Source organism: Sus scrofa, chromosome 3 (assembly GCF_054392235.1).
Source record: "Sus scrofa isolate SSC_HxYL_T2T_F1_AM1 chromosome 3, Sscrofa_HxYL_maternal_Yorkshire_Landrace_v2.0, whole genome shotgun sequence".
Taxonomy (NCBI): domain Eukaryota; kingdom Metazoa; phylum Chordata; class Mammalia; order Artiodactyla; family Suidae; genus Sus; species Sus scrofa.
Window position 1 is genome coordinate 53,929,460 of NC_139385.1, and position 20,364 is coordinate 53,949,823.

At 37.7% G+C, this 20,364-nt stretch overlaps 1 protein-coding gene across 50 annotated transcripts in view; it reads left to right on the plus strand.

Annotated features, from left to right (window-relative positions):
- Positions 1-20,364, plus strand: part of ZNF169 (zinc finger protein 169) — a 103,876-nt gene that overhangs the window by 67,124 nt on the left and 16,388 nt on the right. For 13 of the 50 annotated variants that reach the window (XM_085018384.1, XM_085018405.1, XM_021087008.2 and 10 more), the window contains 2 exons: positions 13,680-13,806; positions 14,306-14,401. In XM_085018384.1, coding sequence (XP_084874510.1) covers positions 13,680-13,806; positions 14,306-14,401 — 223 coding nt within the window. Of the gene's footprint in view, positions 1-466; positions 2,012-3,182; positions 3,275-5,935; positions 6,154-13,679; positions 13,807-14,305; positions 14,402-14,794; positions 18,317-20,364 lie in introns of those variants that run through there. The other 37 variants (XR_014841184.1, XR_014841183.1, XR_014841182.1 and 34 more) reach the window with 17 other exon arrangements.

The window sequence follows — 20,364 nt, forward strand, 5'->3', positions numbered from 1 at the left end:
GTCAGAGAATTGATAGATTGGGAAAGGCCATAGATGCAGGTGACATATAGGAAGCTTCCATGTGCTAAGCCCACATGGATCCTGGCTCCGCCTCATAGTATTGACACTAGGAAGTGTAAGGAACATGGAGAAGATTCTGGTGATGCACTGATCCTCAGTGTATGTAGGATCATGAGAGCCCTGTGGACAGTTTCTTTCCAGCTTGTTGGAAAGTATTTATTATTCTGGGCCATCTGCTAGGATATGGAAAGTGTCCTTGGAAATACATCTCCTTGAAAGTAACTACAATATTTGTTGATGTGAAATTCATATAACATAAACTTAAGCCATTTTAATATGTACAATTCAGTGGCATTTAGTACATTCACAATGTTGTGTAACCATCACCTCTATTTAGTTCCAGCATTTTTTCATTATTCCCAAAGGAGTCATTAAGCAATCACTCCCTGTTTGCTCCTCTTTCCAGATACTCACTAACCTGCTTGTGTCTCTATGGATTTACCTGTTGTGGATCTTTCATATAAATGGGATCATTCAATTAAAAACTTTGTGACATCAAAAATGGCAAAGTAAGGGAAAATCCATGGCTATACCTCCTCAAAAGCAACTAATGAGCTGCCAGAAACTATCAAGAGTTAACTCTTATAAAACTTTGGAGGCTGGTCAAAACTGGAAGATTTGCTGAAGAAAGAAGCTCCTTTCTTTGTGGCAGGAGAGTACTGTGGCATTTTAAACTGCCTGCCTACCAATTATCCATGAGGAAGCCCAGGCACAAAGACTTTGACTCAACTATCCCAAATATTCATAAAGAGCTAAAGGAAACCATGGATATGGAACAAAAGGAATTAGGTCAACAATGTTTGAAGAGATGGAGAATATCAATAAAGAGAAATTATAAAAAGGAACCATATATAAATCCTGGAGCTGCAAAGCCATGATAACTGAAGGAAATAAAATTCATTTATAGGGGGTTAATGGCATATTTAAACAGGCAAAACTAAGTCAGTGCACCTGGGAGTACTTTAATGGAGGTTATCTACTCTGAGGAACAGAAAGAAAAAAATAATGAAAGATGAATGGTGCTTGTTGGACTGGTGTGACACCATCATGTGTACTCACATACATATAATGGGAATTGCAGAGGGAGAGGAGAGAGAAAAATCAAGAAATAACATCCAGAAACTTTCCAAATTTTATGAAAGACGTAAATCTATATATCCAAGACACTCCACAAACTCCAAGTAGGATAAACTCAAAAATATCCACACCAACACATACTGTAGTCAAATTTTTGAAACCTGACAACAGAGTTTTGAAAGCAAATGAGTTGTTTGTTACCTACAAGGGATCCTCAAATAGATTAACAGCCAGTTTCTCGTCAGAAACCACGAAGGCTGCCAGTCAGTGGGATGACATATTTTAAGTTTTGGAAGAAAAACTGTCCACTAAGAATTCTGTATCTGGCAAATTACTTTTTAAGAATATTAAGTTACCAGGTAAAATGTGAGAGAGCTCATTTAAAAGTAGATGTGCTCTTAAAAAACAAAACAAAACATGAAGCCCTTCTGGCTGAACTGAAAGGACACTAGATAATAACTCCAAACCATAAGAAAGAAAAGTGAACAGTAGCACATAGGCTAATATAAAAGCCAGTATTGTGCTTTTTGTTTGTTTTATCAATTCTTTTTTTTTTCTATATGATTTCAGGCAAACACAAGTATACATCTGTTGAAGAGCATACATTGTATAAAGATGTAATCTTTTGGACAATTACAAAATAAAGGGAGAGGAGTCCCCATGGTGGCTCAGTGGGTCAAGAACCTGACATAGTGTCTGTGAGGATGCGGGTTTGATCTCTGGCCTCACTCAGTGGGTTAAGGATCCAGTGTTGCTGCAAGCTCTGGCATAGTTTGCAGATGGAGTTCAGATCTGGTGTTGCCATGGCTGTGGCATAGGCCTGCACCTGCAGCTTCGATTTGACTCCTAGACCAGGAACTTCCATATGCCACAGGTGCAGCTGTTAAAAAAAAAAAGTATAGGAAACAGAGTGTTTGTATACTCTTGAAACTAAGTTGGTAGATTTTTACAAGTTTAACATGTAAACATGATAACCACTAAGAAAATAATTTAAAAAATACAGAAAAATGAAGGAAGAGAATGTTATACTACAAAAAAATTTTTGAAAAGGCAGTAATGGAGGAATTGAGGAACAAAAGACATACAGAGAAAACAAATGGCTAAGTAACAAAAGTATGTCTTTTCTTTCCAGAAGGTCCCATTGTGGCTTGGTGGGTCACTAACCTGACGTATCTATGAGGATGCCTCATTTGATCCCTGGCTTCACTCAAGTGGGCAAAAAAAAAAAAAAAAAAAAAAAAAAAAAAATCTTTTCAGTAGTCACATTATTGTTATTATTAGTCTTTTTAGGGCCACACCCATGGCATATGTAGGTTCCCAGACTAGGGGTCTAATTGGAGCTGTAGCTGCCGGCATACACCACCACCACAGCAGTGTCAGATCCTAGCTGCATCTGTGACCTACACCACAGCTCATGGCAATGCTAGATCCTTAACCCTCTGTGCCACAGCAGGAACTCCAAAATACATTTTAAATTAGGAAAATAGGGAGTTCCCGTTGTGGTGCAGTGGTTAATGAATCAGACTAGGAACCACGAGGTTGTGGGTTCGGTCCCTGCCCTTGCTCAGTGGGTTAACGATCCAGCGTTGCTGTGAGCTGTGGTGTAGGTTGCAGATGCGGCTCGGATCCCGCGTTGCTGTGGCTCTGGCGTAGGCCAGTGGCTACAGCTCTGATTCGACCCCTAGCCTGGGAACCTCCATATGCCGCGGGAGCAGCCCAAGAAATAGCATAAAAAAGAAAAAAAAAAAAAGACAAAAAAAATAAATTAGGAAAATATTACAAGAGATGAAGAAGGATATTTATTGGTAAAAGGTTCACTACAGAGAGAAGATTTCATGATTATAAATATATACATACCTAACAATATAGTCCCAGAATACATGGGGTAAAAATGGGCAGAATTGGAGAGAAAAACGGTTCTACAATAATGGTTGGTGTCTTCAATACCTAGCTTTTTATGTTGAATAGCAGCCAGACAGGATCAACAAGGAAATATAGGACTTGAACTACACTATAAATCAATTGCACCTAACATTTATCTACAGGACACACCATTCAACAACAGCAAGATATGTATTCCACTCAAGTGCACATGGAACACTCTCTAGGATAGACCATATATTAGGCAACAGTTAAGGTAAGTCTTAGTAAGTTTGAAATGATTGAAATCATACAAACTAACTTCATTTCACAATGGAATAAAACTAAAATAACAGAAATAACTCTGGAAAATGCATGAATATATGGAAACTAAATAGCACACTCTTAAATGACCAGTGTATAAAGAAGAAAAATCATACAGTAGAAAATACTTTGGGAGACAGATGGAAACGAAAACATGGTATTTCCAAAACTTAAGAAATACAGTTAGGGAGTTCCCTTTGTGGCTCATCAGTTAATGAACCTGGCCTGGATCCATGAGGATGCAGGTATGATCCCTGGCTTTGCTTCAGTGGATTAAGGATCTGGCATTGCTGTGACTGGCATAGGCTGGCAGCTGTTGTTCTAATTAGACCCCTAGCTTGGGAACTTCCATATGCTGCAGGTGCAGTCCTAAAAAGAAAAAAAGAAAAAAAGAAAAAAAAAAAAAAAGGAAATACAATGAGAGCAGTGCTTAGAGGGAAGTTTATAACTGTCAATGCATACATTAAAAAAGAACTTGAATTAATAACTTTATAACTTATGTAACTAGAAAAAGAAGCACTAAGTAAACCCAAGCTAGCAGAAGTAATAAATGTTAGAGCAAAGCCAAATGAAATAGAGAACAGAAAAATGATAGGTCAACAAAACCTACAGTTGGTTCATTAATAAGATCAACAGAATTGACAAAACTTTATCTAAATTGACCAGCTAAAAAAGAAGACTCAAATTACTAAAATCAAAAGTGAAATTGGAAACCTTGTTATCCATTTTTTAAAAATGAAAAGGACTCTAAGGGAATACTATTAACAGCTGTATGCTGACAATTTGGCCACCCATGGTGATGTGAACACATTTTGAAACATGCACGATCTAAAGTGACTCAGGGAAGAATAGGAATTCTGGATAGATCTAAAACTAGTAAGGATGTTGGATAAGTAATTAAAAAAAAAGTCCCAGAGTTCCCATTGTGGCTCAGCTGAAACAAATCTGACTAGTATCCATGAGGACACATGTTCGATCCCTGGCCTTGCTCAATGGGTTAAGGATCGGGCATTGCTGTGAGCTGTGGTTTAGGTCACAGATGCAGCTCAGATCTGGTGTTGCTGTTGCTGTAGGATAGGCCATTGGCTACAGCTCTGATTTGACCCCTAGCCTGGGATGCCACAGGTGTGCCCCCCCCCCCCAAAAATCAAATCTCCCAACAGAGTAAAGCTCACAATGAGATGGTTTCATTTGTTAAATACATAAAGAAGAGGTAATATGAATCTTTCTCAAACTATTCCAAAATATTGGAGAGGACACTTCATAACTCATTCTGTGAAACATTGCTCTGATTCCAGAGGTCTCAAAGACATTACAAAAAAGCAAAGTTCAGACTGATATCCCTTATGAATACAGATGCAAAAAGCCTCACCAAAATGCTCCCAAAGTGAATCCAGCAGCATATTAAAAGGATTGTACCTCATGACCAAGTGAGATTTACAAGGATGTTTCAGTATATTAAAATCCTGCATATGTCACAGTAAGAGAGGAGTTCCCATTGTGGCGAAGCAGAAACAATCTGACTAGGAACCATGAGGTTGTGGGTTTGATCCCTGGCCTCGCTCAGTGGGTTCAGGATCCAGCGTTGCTGTGAGCTGTGGTGTAGGTCACAGACTTGTCTTGGATCTGGCGTTGCTGTGGCACAGGCTGGTGGCTATAGCTCCAATTAGACCCCTAGCCTGGGAACCTCCATATGCTGCAGGTGCAGCCCTAGAAGGACAAAAGACCAAAAAAAAAAAAAAAAAAAAAAAAAAAAGAGTGTGATGGACTGGAAGTTTGGGGTTAGTAGATGCAAACCATTACATTGAGAATGATAAGCAATGAGGTCCTACTGTATAGCAAAGGAAACTATACCCAGTCTCTTGGGATAGACCCTGACAGAAGATAATGTAAGAGAGGGAATGTATATGTGTATGTATGTACACATGTACATACACACATATGACTGGATCACTTTGCAGCAGAAATTGGCACAACATTGTAATCACCTATACCTTATTTTTTTAAAAAAAGTACTAGAGTAATCAATGGCTGAAAACTTCCTACTTCTTTTGTTGTTGTTTTGCTTTTTTTTTTTAAGGGGCCTCACCTGTGGCATCTGGAGGTTCCCAGTCTGGGGGTCGAATTGGAGCTACAGTTGCTGGCTACACAGCCACAGCAACACAGGATCCAAGCCGTATCTGTGATCTACACCACAGTTCATGGCAACGTCAGATACTTAACCCACTGAGTGAGGTCAGGGATTGAACCCATAACCTCATGGTTCCTAGTTGGATTCGTTTCCACTGCACCACAACGGGAACTCCAAAATGACAAAACGAGTGAAGGAACAGATTAAAAAAGCTAAGTGTATCCCAATCATGATAAGCCCCACTCCTGCTGCAATTCATGCCAAGATATAGTGAAACTTCTGAAGACTAAAAATGAAGAAAACATCTTGAAATCAGCTAGAGAAAAAGAATGCATTTCTTACAGGGGAAGAACTATTAGAATGGTAGAGAATTTCTCATCGGAAGTGACAGGAGGTTAGATGGAAGTGGTGTAGTGTTTTTCAGGTTCTGAAAGAAAAGAATTGTAAAGCCCAAATCCTGTACGGAATGAAAATATTTTTCAGAAATGAAGGGAGATCAGAACATTGCCAGATGAAGGAAAACTCAGAATTTGTCTCCAGGAGAATGAGGGAAGGCAAATTTATAAACAAAAAGTAAACATTAAATGAGGGAACCTTGGAACATCTCTGTGCTGTGAAGAGTTAACATAGCAGACTCCTATCCTTAGAAAGTCCCGCTGGCAAGATTGTATTTTGGCTAGCATTGCGATCTTGCATTTCAGGTAGGTTGGCACCATTCCCAGAACTGATAAAATGAATGGCTCTCTATTGCCTAAAACTATGTGCACAGTGTGGTTTATGCTTTCCTTTAGGATCTTGAGTTTTGGTATGTGCTAGAAAGAAGGTGCCTATGTTACCATCCTGCCACTAAAATTTGGGCACTGAGCCTCTAATGAGCTTCCTTGTCAGACAACATTTAGTACATGTCACAAATTCCTTGCTGGAGGAATTAAGTGGGTCATTTGCGACCCCACAGAGAGAAGATTCTTAGAGGTTTATTCCTAGGCTCCTCTGGACTTCATCCTCATACCATTCCCCTTTGCTGGTTTTCCTTTGTATCCGTTTGTTATAATTATAGCCAGGCATTACTACTCTACACTTTATCTTGTGAGTCTCCTAGTAAACATCAAACCGGTGGGGTGGGGGTGTGTGTGGTCTCGGGGACTCTTGGCACAATTAGGAAGAAGGAAAACATTGTAGTGAAAAATATGAGTAAACAAAATAGGTGCTTATATATGAATTTTTACAAATGATTTTGATGATTAAAGCAAAAATTTGAGGCTATTCTAAATGTAGGTAGAGGAAGTTAAGTCTTTAGCAAGACCAAGAAAAAAGAGTAGACACAAACTACCAGTATCACGAGTGAAACGGGGTATTACTACATTCTTGGTAGTTATCCAAAGAATATCTGCCCACAGGTTTGACAACTTAGATGAAAAGGGACTGGATTCCTGAAAAAAAAAATGTGAATTACTTTTAACTTGGACAATATGGAATAGATAATAAGACCTAAACACCAGTGCTACATCATTTCTTTCAGAAAATAGTGAACACTTTCCAATTCACTTTATGGAGTAGATAGCATGCTGATAATAAAACCAGACAAGGACAATAGAAAAAAATGAAAACTACAGGTCAACATCTCATGATTATAGAGATGAAAATCTTTATATTATTAGCAAATTGAGTTCAACAGTATATAAAAATAATTTTACATCACTACCAATTATAATTTATTGCAGGGACATAAGACTTGCTCCATATTTGAAATTCAGTCAATGTAATTCTCCATGTTACCAGCTAAAGAAGAAAAAGCACATGATGTAGTTCAAGCATTTGACAGGATTCAATAATTGTTTGTGGGAAAAAACCGCAAAATTTACAACAATAGAAACAGGAACTCCCACATGATTAGGGACACCAAAAAATATGTATATATCTGTGAGTAGCATTATTCTTTTTTTAAAAAAAAAACAGACATATACATAACAAAATTTTTACCATTATAAAATGTCCAGTTCAGTGGCATTAAGTTCTTTCACACCATTGTGCAGTCATCACCATTCTTTCCAGAACTTTTTCATCTTCCCAGACCAAACTATCCATTCATTATACAATAACTCCCCATTCCTCACCTCAGTAATTCCTATTAACATCAGTTTTACTTTGTCTCTATGAATTTGCGTATTCCCAGTCCCTGCTATAGGTGGCATTAAACAATATTTGACCTTTGTGACTTTTTTTTTTTTTTTTTTTTTTTTTTTTTTTTTTTTGCTTTTTGGGGCAGCACCTGCAGCATATGGAGGTTCCCAGGTTAGGGGTCCAATCAGAGCTACAGCTGCCAGCCTACACCACGGTCACAGCAACATCAGATCCTTAACCCACTGAGCTAGGCCAGGGATTGAACCCGTAAGCTCATGGTTCCTAGTCGGATTCTTTTCCTTTGCACCACAATGGGAATTCCTTTTGCGACTGTCTTATTTCACTTAACCCCTAACCCCTGGTGTAGCATATATCAGAATTTCCTTCCTTTTTAAGCAGAATAACGTACAATTATGTATATATATGTACTATATTTTATCTATTTTTAGATTTAATATATATTTTATATTGGATTAGTATACTTTGATTTACAATACTGTGTTGATTTAGGTGTACAGCTAAACAAATCAGTTATACATATATCCATTCTTTTTCAGATTCTTTTCCCACATAGGTTGTTACAGAATATTGAGTGAAATTCCTTGTGGTATACAGTAGGTCCTTGTTGATTGTCTATTTTGTATATAGTAGTGTGTATCTGTTAACCCCAAACTCCTAAATTATCCCTCCCCTCCATCTTTCCGTTTTGGTAAACAATAAATTTGTTTTCAAAGTCTGAGTCTATATCTGTTTTGTAATTCAGTTCATTTATATCACATATAAATATCATATGATATTTGTGTTTCTCTGACTTACCTCACCTAGTATGGTATTCTCTGTCCATCGATGTTGCTGCAAATGGCATTATTTCATTCTTTCTATGGCTAAGTAATATTCCATTGTATAAATACACTACGACTTTACCTTTTCCTCTGTCAATGGACAGTTAGTTTCCTTCCATGTCTTGGCTATTATAAGCAAAGATGCATGTATCTTTTTGAATTATTGTTTCCTCTGGATATATGCCTAGGAGTGGGATTGCAGGATCATAGGTAGGTTCTAGTTTTAGTTTTTTTTTTTTTTTTCCCCCTTTGTTTAAGGCTGCATCTGTGGCATATGGAAATTCCCAGGCTGGGGGTTGAATTGGAGCTGCAGCTGCCGGTCTATGCCACAGCCACAGCAACAGCCACAGCAATGCAGGATATAAGCTGCATCTGTGACCTATGCTGCAGCTCACAGCAATGCTGGATCCTTAACCCACTGAACAAGGCCAGGGATCAAACCTGCAGGTATCCTTGTGGATACCAGTCAATTTCGTAACCCACTGAGTCACAATGAGAACTCCTATTTTTAGTTTTTAAGGGAACCTCCTTACTGTTCTTCATAGTGGTGGTACCAATTTACATTCCTACGAACAGTGAAGGAGGGTTCACTTTTCTCCACACCCTCTCAGCATTTATTGTTTGTAGACTTTCTGATGATGGACATTTTGACCAGTGTGAGGTGATGCCTCATTGTAGTTTTGATTTGCATTTCTTTAGTGATGTTGAGTATCCTTTCATGTGCTTTTTGTTCATCTGTATGTCTTCTTTGGAGAAATGTGTATTTAGATCTTTTTGCCCATTTTTTGGTTGTTTTTTTTTTTTTTTTTTTTGAGCTCTTTGGATTTTGGAGCTTAAGCTCTCATTGGTTGCATCGTTTGCAACTATTTTCTCCCATTCTGTGGGTTGTCTTTACATTTTGTTTATGGTTTCCTTTGCTGTATGAAAGATTTTTAAGTTTCAGTAGGTCCCATTTGTTTTTTTGTTTGTTTTTATTTTCATTACTCTAGAGATCTGAAAAGATGTTGCTGTGATTTATGTTAAAGAGTGTTCTGTTTATGTTTTCTTCTAAAAGTTTTATAATATCTGGTCTTACATTTACCTTTATGATCCATTTTGAGTTTATTTTTGTGTATGGTGTTAGAGAATGTTCTAATTTCATTCTTTTCAATGGGCTGTCCAGTTATTCCAGCACCACTATTGAAGAGAATGTCTTTTCTCCTTTGCATCTTCTCGTCTCCTTTGTCCATGGTTGTATTAGTTGACCACAGGTGCATTAGTTTTTATTTATTTTTTGAAATTTTATTTTTATTTTTTTTACAGAATAAAATACATATATTTAAACACAATTACATTCACACAGATTATTATATCATGGATCTTAAGAAACAGATTAAGTGACTCCCTCTGGAGAAGTGGAATGGAAAATATGCTGAGACAAATAGGAAATTTATTCTATACTTTATCCCATTTCGTATGGCTTTCATCTCTACTATTTAGTATTATCTATTACATTTCAATGTTTCTTTAAAAATCAGCATTATATTAAAATTGTATATATTATGCAACTAAAATTTATAAAGAAGAAAGCCTTATATACCATAATAAAAAGAATAACTTAACTGGTAAGAATAACAAAAATAATACACCCTCTTAAAATAAGTAAAATATGAAATGCATAAATTGGTTAAAAAACAGTGTAACTATATAAATATGTCCTCACAATTTGTTACATCTTATTGATTCTTCAATATAGGCATTACACCATTCTAGGTGATGTGATAAACAAGGCATTATAGACCTTACATTGTACCATGGAGAGAAATGGTTATTAATAATACAATTGTAGAACTGTATTATTTAATTGTACAGTGGCATTATTTAATTATAATTATCATAAATTCTTTGATGGAGAGGAAATCCGAATCAGATCTAAGACGACTTCAGCATTCCAAGGTGATGTCAAATGGCCCCCTTCATGGTGGATTATGCACTTATTTACTATGAGATATATTTCTTCTCCAGAGATTCCTTGTTTGTGTATCAATTGTAGATTTTTGGTTTGCAGTTCTTCTGAAGTTTTGATATAGGAGTCTATATGTATATGAGATTGTTTTAAGTTGTTGCTCTCTTAATTGCAAGTTTATCTCCAGTGTCCTGCATTTGTACCCACCTCTTTTCATGATTTCTGATTTTGATGGTATAATTGTGCATGGATGATTTCGTATCTTCACTATATATATACCTTTACTGGTGAGCCTTGTCATTTGTGGAATTTTTGTTTCCTGTTGCTGTCTTTTCTTTTCTGCCTAGAGAAGTTCCTTTAGTATTTGTTGTAAGGATGGTTTAGTGTTGTTGAATTCTCTTAGCTTCTGCTTATCTGTGAAGGTTTTGATTTCTCCTTCAAATCTGAATGAGGGCCTTGCTGGGTAGAGTAATCTTGGTTGGAGGTTTTTTTCCTTTCATCACGTTAAGTATATCATGCCACTCCCTTCTGGCCTGCAGAGTTTCTGCTGAAAAATCTGCTGATAATCTTATTGGGGTTCCCTTGTATGTTACTTGTTTCTTTTCCCTATCTGCTTTCAAGATTTTCTCTTTGTCTTTAATTTTGGTCAGTGTGATTAATACGTGTCTTGGTGTATTCCTCCTTGGGTTTATTTTATATGGTACTCGTTGTGCTTCCTGGATTTGAGTGAGTGGTTCCTTTTCCATGTTAGGGAAGCTTTTGGCATTACCTCTTGGAATAATTTTTCTGTCCCCTTCTCTCTCTCTTCTCCTTCTGGCACCCCTATAATACGGATGTTGGTGTGTTTAATGTTGTCCCAGAGTTCTCTGAGACTCGCTTCATTTGTTTTCCATCTTTTCTCTTTTCTGTTCTGCATCTGTGATTTCTACTAATCTGTCCTCCACCTTGCTTATTTGTTCTTCTGCCTCCTGTATTCTGCTGTTAGCTGCTTTTAGTGAATTTTTTATTTCAGTTATTGCATTTTGCATCTCTTCTTGTTTAAATTTTATATCTTGTATCTCTTTGCTCAGTGTTTCCTGTAAGTTATCCATCTTTGCCTCCAGTTTATTTCCAATGTCTTGCATCATCTTCAGCATCAGTAGTCTGAAGTCTTTTTTCTGGAGGCTGAGAATCTCCTGACCACTTAGCTGATTTTCTTGGGTTTTTCCTTTCTCCTTCATCTGAGTTATACTTCTCTGTCTTCCCATTTTTATAGGTTTTTGGTGTTAGGTGCATTAGTTTCTGTGCTTCTGTGCTTTGTATCTTGTTCCATTGATGTATATTTCTGTTTTCGTGCCAGTACTGTACTATTTTGATGACTATAGCTTTGTAGTATAATCTGAAGTCAGGGAGCCTGATTCCTCCAGCTCCATGTTTCTTTCTCAATTTTGCTTTGGCCTTTTTCTTACCTATTTATCTGTTGATGGACATTTGGGTTGTTTCCACCTTTGATCTATCATGAATAATGCTCTTATGGACATTGTTATATGAGTATTTGTTTGAGTTCAGAGTACATACTCAGGACTAAAATTGCTGGATTAGGAGTTGCTGCTGTTGTGCAGTGGGATTGGTGGTGTCTCTGCAGCAGGACACAGGTTCAGTCCCTGATCCAGTGCAGTGGGTTAATGGATCTAGAAGGATCCAGTGTTAGGTCACTGCTGTGACTTGAATCTGATCCCTGGCCTGGGAACTCCATATGTCATGAGGTGACCAAAAAAGAAAAAAAAAAAGCAATAAAACTGCTGGATCATATGGTAAATTGTATGTTTTTTTTTTTTTTGGTACATTAAACTTTTTGAGGAACTGCTGAACTATTTTTTCACAGAAACTATACCATTTTACTTTTCCAACAGCAATGCACAAAGGTTCTGATTTCTCTATACCCTGAGAAAACTTGATCATTTCCATTTATTTGGTAATAGCTATGCTAATGAGTGTGATGTGGTATCTCTTTCTGGAATAGTATTCTTAATGCTTTGAGACATTATGCTTTCCTCCTTATGTAAAGACCAAGGCAAGAATGTCTATTCTTACCACTCTTATTCACTGTTACGCAGGAAGTTCTACAATAAGGCAAAAACAGGAAATAAAATGCACATAGATTGTAAAGGGAGAAATAAATCTGTCCCTATATGCAAATACCATGATTGTGTATATAGAAAATCTAAAAGAATCTAAGAGAAAAAAAAACCTAGAGCAATAAGTGAGTTCAGCTAGTTTGAAGGATTCAAGGTAATTAAAGTATAGTTTTACAATGTTGTGCCAATTTCAAACTATTTTTATATCATAGCAGTGAACAAATGGTCACTGAAGTGAAAATACAATACCGTTAAAGTCACTAAAAAAAGAAAAATGGGAGTTCCAATTGTGGTGCAGCAGAAGCAAATTCCACTAGTAACCACGAGGCCTCACTTGGTGGGTTAAGGATGTGGCATTTCCATGAGCTGTGGTGTAGGTTGCAGATGCAGCTAGGATCCTGCATTGCTCTGACTGTGGTGTAGGCTGGCACCTGTAGCTCTGATTCGACCCCTAGCCTGGGAACCTTCATATAGCACAAGTGTGGCTCTAAAAAGCAATAAATAAATAAGTAAACACCCCCCAAAAACCAACAAACAACAACAACAACAAAAAGAAGAAATTTTTAGGTGTTAGTTTTCTTTGGTTTTAGTTTTTTTCCAACAAAACATATATAGGATTTATATGCTAAAAATCACAACATGCTGATGAAAGAAATCAAAGACCATCTCAGTAAAGGGAGCGACATATCATGTTTACAGATTTGAAGAGTCAACATGGCAAAGATGTCAGTTCTTCCTAAATTTATATACAGGTTTAATGTAAATCTTGTCAAAATTCCAGCATTTTTTTTTTTTTGGTAGATATAGATGAGATTATTCTAAATTTGCATGGAAAGGCACATGTCCTAGGATAGCTAAATTAATCTTTAAAATGAAGACTGAAGTGGGGGTGAGAATCAGTCTGCCTGATTTTAAGACCTATTATATAGCTACAATAATCCAAACTATGTTTTTCATAGCATCACAGATGTAGAGATCAATAGTACCGAACAGAGAACCCCTGAATAGATCCACCAGCAATGTGGGAAGAGGATTAGCAGTCTTGAACACATACCAAAAGGGATTGGGTTGAAAGCAAGGATTTATGGATCTCACCTATATATCCCACACCAGCCTTTCTGCTGTCTTGGTTAGTGGCTTAAGTTAAGCTGACAGTGGGCATGGGTGGCTTCTGGATGAGCAGGGATGTGTTTGTATTACAGGCATTAATGGCCTTCAGGGATGTGGCTGTAGCCTTCAGCCAGAAGGAGTGGAAGCTACTGAGTCCTGCTCAGAGGACCCTGTATCGGGATGTTATGCTGGAGAACTACAGCCTTTTGGTGTCACTGGGTAAGGATGGCCTGACTCATATCTCAGACTCTGTGGGCATCTTTAAGTTTTTATGTAGCATCCATCATACTTTTAGCTCTGAATTCTGTAATATTTTTCTTACACTCTGAGAGAAGGTCTGAATTCTGTAGAGCTGGAAATAATGAAGGGGTGTGTGTGTGTGTGTGTGTGTGTGTGTGTGTGTGTGTGTGTATGTTTGGGGTTGGGGGTGACACTGTATTTCCAGGCCTCTTCCAAGGCCAGGCCCTCCTCCAAAGTGATCTTGCTTCAAATGGAGGAATATTTGTATTCATTCAAGCACAGAGGAGAATCAGGATACTGGCTTTACATCCAGGATTCTCCCATCCCATGAGTCAACTTTTCTTAGCATTCAGAGAATCTTTGCCCCTCTCCACCCCTGCCTCCCCCACTGCCCCCATTCCCTGGCTGACTCTGAGTTCTGTGGTAGTCTCTTAAGTCGCTAACCCAAGGTCGCCTTGGTTTTTTTCCTTGTGAGTAGGAATTGCCTTTCCTAAACCAAAACTCATCACACAACTGGAACAAGGAGATGAGCCCTGGAGAGAGGAGAGCGAATGTTTCCTGGACCTTTATTCAGGTAAGTGGGGACACCAGGCAGACTAGGAGACAGGGCAGTGAGGTGCTCAGCAGGCATCTGTGAGCTGCTGAGGAGGAAGCTCTGCTGCAGGCTTCTCTTCCATATGCCATCCTGCTCAGTCCAGATAGGGCTTCTCTGGCATCCCCCTCTTTCCTCCTCCAGTGAGCCATACGCTGCTCACTTGGTGTCCCTTTTCCAGCATCTAGGATCTCACCATCCTTGAATTTTTGTTGCTTGGCTTGATCTTCTGAGTACTTGCCATCTGAGACTAAGTCATCTGCCCCTGCTAGATAATGGCCAATTTCTAGTCTTAACCCACTGACATTTGTGCATTGATTCTACCCCATAATTTCCCATAACTTTGTTTCTTTTACTTTATGATGGATTATTTAGGATTACAACAGTGTGAGAAGAATTATATAATGAGTGCCAAAGTGCCTACCCTGAAGCCTAAGGAAGAGACCATTATAAGACCACGTGACAGCCCATACCTTTCCTGGTTGGGTCCCATTCCTCCGCCCTGCTGCTGAGAATCTGATTTCAGTGTTAGCATGTCCATGACTACTTTTATCCTTTTTATCCATCCACTGGGTCTTTCAACCATGTAGAGAGTTGTTTCCCATGTCTGTAAACTTCTCTGCACATAGTATATTGTATATCTTTTTCTGGAATATGCCTTTTCATCAACTTTATGTGAGATTCATGTTAAAATGTGTAGGTTTAGTTTATACTTTTAAAAATTCTTACATGTGGTTCCATTATATGAATATGAATATGATGTAGTTGAATTATCAGTTCTCTTCTTTTGGACATTTGAGTTATTTCCAATTTTTGACTGTTAAATAATGTTGCTATATATTCTTGTTACTTCCTTGGAAATAACATGCAAGAGTTTTTCCAAGATGCATACCTAGAGCACAGTGGCTAGTTCAGAGGCATGAGTAGCCTCAGCCTGATTAGATTGTGCCATATTATGTTCTGAAGCTGTTCAGCACCATTTTACACTCCCAGCAGCAATGATGAGTTCTTGTTCCACATCCTCACATTTTCCACCCAGTTGTTGAGTTCGTGGTGAAGCCTCAGATGAGTTTTGCTTTCCAGTGAGCATGAGCGTCTTTTCCCATGTTGACTTACCATTGCTATTTACCTTTCTGTGATTAGACTGTTCAGGTATTTCCCTATGTTTGATTTGGGCTGTTTCTGTTACTGATTTGTAGAAATTCCATATACATTCTGGGAACATTTAGGTCTTTAACTGGAATTAATTTAATGTGAATGTTGGAAGGTAAGGATAAATTTCTGCCTGATTTTTTTTTTTTTTTACTCTTATTTTCAACATTCCTGGCATTTTATTTATTTATATACTTTTTTTTTTTTTGCTTCTAAATACAACCATATATCTGGGCTACATTGTACTTTACAGCAAACTCAGGGCTTTTTTCTTTTTTTTCTTTTTCTTTTTTTGCCTTTTCTAGGGCTGCTCCCCGGGCATGTGGAGGTTCCCAGGCTAGGGGTCTAATTGGAGCTGTAGCTACCAGCCTATGCCACAGCCACAGCAACACGGGATCCAAGCTGCATCTACGACCTATACCACAGAGCACGGCAACGCTGGATCCTTAACCCACTGAGCAAGGCCAGGAATTGAACATGCAACCCCATGGGTCCTAGTCAGATTCGTTAACCACTGCGCCATGACGGGAACTCCAGGGCTTTTTTCTTTTTTTTAAAAAAAGAACTATTATATAAGCTATATGTATAAGAGAAAAATGTTATTATGTACAATATATTATTATGGTATATAGTCAAGGAATAAATGTGTGGTATATTATCAAAGAACAATAAACTATGTATATTTAAAGTGTAAAATTTGGTAAGTTTTGACGTGTGCACAGCCATGAAACCATTGCCATGATCTAAGTCCCAAGCGTACTTGTCACCCCGACATTTCCTGGTGCCTCACTGTAATCTCTGTCTCCTGCCCCTCGCTATCCTCCCCCTCCTCCAATACCCAGGCAACCACTGATCTGCTTTCTTTTTTTTTTTTTTTAACTTTTTAGGGCCACACCAATGGCACATGGAAGTTCTCAGGCTAGGGGTCTAATCGGAGCTGTTGTGGCTGGCCTATGCCAGAGCCACGGCAATGTGGGATCCGAGCTGCATCTGTGACCTACACCACAGCTCACGGCAATGCCAGATCCTTAACCCACTGAGCAAGGCGGGAATCGCAACCTCCTGGTTCCTAGTCGGATTCGTTAACCACGGAGCCAAGACAGGAACTCCTCTAGTTTTGATTAATACAAATAAAACCTCTGCGAACATTAAAGAAAAGTCTTTGTGTGAACGTAGGCTTTCATTTCTTTTGGATAAATACCTGGGACTGGAATGGCTAGGTTGGATGATAGAGGGTATATTTAATTTTTTATGAAACTCACGAAGTGGCTACACTGTTTCACATTCCTATCAGCAGCGTATGAAATTTCTGATGCTCCATATATTTGTCAACACTTGGTATTATTGTTTTAATTTTAGACATTTTCATAGCTATGTAGTGGCATTTTACTCTGGTTTTAATTGACATTTTCCTAAGAGCTGATGAAAATGAGACACTTTTCATGTGCTTATTTGCTTTCTGTATATCTTCTTTGGAGAAATGTCTTCTCAAATATTTGGTCCATTTGAAAAGTTGGTTTCTTATGTTTTTATTGGATTTTGAAAGTTCTTCATATATTCTTTATAGAAATAGATTATCAGATATTTGGGTTTCAAGTATTTTTTTCTGTGGCTTGCTTTTTATTCTCTAGTGTCTTTCAAAGAGAGTTTCTTAATTTTGGTGAAGTCCAAATTTCAATATTTTCTGTTATGAATTTCACTTTTGGTGATGTATTTTAAGACATCTTTCCCAAAATGAAGGCCAAAAAGAGTTTCATATATTTTTTTTCTTTTAGAAGTTTTATGATTTTACACTTTACATTTACATTGTGCTTTACTTTGCATTTAGTTCTCTACCTGAATTTGAGTAAATTTGTATACTTGGTTCCAGGTCTGGATTTAAGTACAATTTTTCTCTCTTTTTTTAATGTATGCAAGTATGCAATTTTTCCAGCACCATTTACTGAAAAGACAGCTCTTTTTTTTTTTTTAACTGAATTTCCTATGCACCTTTGTGGTAAATCAGTTGTGTATGGGTCTATCTCTACTCCTTTCTGTGTCTATCTCGATCACACTACCACACAATCTTGATTACTGCAGCTTTATAACAAGTCTTGAACTTAGTATAATTCCTCGAACATTCTTTTCTCTTTTTAAGTTGTTTTAGTTATGCTAGATGCATTGCATTTCCACATAGGTTTTAGAATCAGCTTGGCAATTTTCACAAAAAAAGCCTGTTGGGATTTTGATTGGGATTGAATTGAATCTCATCAATTTGAGGAGAATTTACATGTAAATAATACTCTGTCATCCAATATATGAACACAATCTAGCTCTTCATTTTTATGAGACTTCTGAATTTTTGTCAGCATTGTTTTGTAGTTTTTCATACACAGGTCTTATGCATCTTGTCAGATTTATCCCTCTGTGTTTCATATTTTTGACGCTATATACCTTAAAATTTCAGTTTTCAGTTGTTGATAGTATATAGAAATACAGTTAACTTATGTACAATGATCCTACATCTGGTAAACTTGCAAAACTTCTCAGTGCTAGTAGTTTTATGGATTCAATAGGATTTTCTACGTGGATAATTATGTTATTTGTAAATAAGTATAGTTTATTTCTTTCCATTCTTTATGTCTTTAATTTCTTTTTCTTGCCTCATTGCACAGGTGAGAACATCAGTGCAATGATGAATTTAAATGGTGAGAGTGGAATCCTTTCCTTGTTCCTGGTCTTATGGGGAATGCTTTCCTCCTGAGTGTAAGTTTTAGAGCTGCCTTTCATCAGCTTGACAAAATTCCCTTCTATTTCTTGTTTGATGAGTTTTTATTGGGAATGGATGTTGGATTTTGTCAGTTTTATTTATTTATTTATTTTTGTCTTTTTAGTTATTTCTTGGGCTGCTCCCGCGGCATATGGAGGTTCCCAGGCTAGGGGTCAAATCGGAGCTGTAGCCACCGGCCTACACCAGAGCCACAGCAACGCGGGATCCGAGCCGCGTCTGTGACCCACACCATAGCCCACGGCAACACCGGATCGTTAACCCACTGAGCAAGGGCAGGGACCGAACCCGCGACCTCATGGTTCCTAGTTGGATTCGTTAACCACTGCGCCACGACGGGAACTCCTGTCAGTTTTATTTATTTTAGCATCTTTAGAGATGACCATATGTGTTTTTCATTTTTAATCTTTTATTATTTTTTCTTGTTGAACCAGTCTTGTATTGCTGTTAATACAATGCACTAACCTTATTCAGATTTGACCAGTTTTTCCTTCACTTTTGTGTATATGTGTATGTTTAGTTAGTTCTATGAAAATTTATACATGTACATTCATGTAATTATCACTATATTCAAAGATATAAGACAGGGATCCCTCGTGACACCCTTTTATAGTCACAACGAACTCTCTCACTCTGCCCCTCTCTTCACCTGGCAACCACCAAATCTATTCTCCGTCTATAATTTTGTCATTTCAAGAATGTCATATATAAAAAAAATCATGTGTTACCTTTTGGGATTGCTTTTTTTCATTCAGCATAAATTCTTTTGAGATCCATCCACATTATTGGATCATTCCTTTTATTGCTCTGTAGTAGTCCATGGTCTGAATATACCACAGTTTTTTAAACCATTCACCACTGAACTACTTTTGGGTTGTTTATAGTTTTGGGCTATTTATAAATAAAGCTGCTGTGGACATTTCTGCATAGGTTTTTGTGTGAACATTAGGATTTCTGACATAAGTGCCCAGAAGTACAGTTGCTGGTTCATATGGTATATATATGTTTAGTTTTGTAAAAAAAAGTCTCATACTCATTTCCAGAATGGCTATACCACTTTATATTTCCACTAGCAGTGTTTGAATGATCCAGTTTCTTTGCATTCTTGACGGGATTTGGTATTAGCTATTTTTTTTTTTTTTCTTAGCCACTCTTACAGATTTCTAGCAATATCTCCTTAGCTGGTGAGAGTAAGTAGTTTAGTGCAAGCATTTCCTCTCTGGGGAGAGCTGAGTAGCTGAGCATATCTCAATAGGTGTACTGTATCAGGGCTTTACTCTTCTTAGAAAAGAGACTTGTGTGCGGCCTGAGGTAGGTAAAGCACTTATGAGGCCCTGTAAATGGGTAGTTACTGCTGTCATTTTGTGAGGGCTTCATGACATGTCCTTAGCATCTACTCATTCTCTTCAGATGATCTTTATTCCTGAGTGGTTGGCAAGTGTGTGTGTTGAGATCTGATCTGACTGCCAAGTGGCCCTCCTCCTGGGTCCCCTCATGAGGGTGATTGGCAGGCAGGGACTCACGGACTCAGGTCCAGGGTATCCACTTGAATTCTCCAGACGCCGCAGTTTCAAAGGGCCAATTTCTGGCAGTTCATTTCAGCTTGGTGAGCCCCAAGAACAGGTGGTTGGCTCCAGGAGTAATGGGTAGAATGAGTATCATTACTTAAAGTTATTTAGTTTTTTCTTTTAAGGTGGAATTTACTTACAGGAAATGCAGAATCTTAAGTGTACTAGTCTGTGAGTTCAAACAATGCTCTATAACCCAAACGTTACCAAAATACAGAGTATTACTGTTAGCCAATAGTTCTCTTCTGACTTATCCCAGTAAACTCCTGCCCCTACCCCTCAGAGGTACCATTGTTCTGATTTTATTTCACCATACTTAGTTTTGACCAATGTGCAATTTTGCATAAACAATCATATAATATAAGGCTTCTTTCACTCAACAGTTTTTAAGCTTCATTCATGTTGTATGTATCAGTAGTCTATTCTTTTTTTCTTTTTTGTAAACACCAAATAGCATT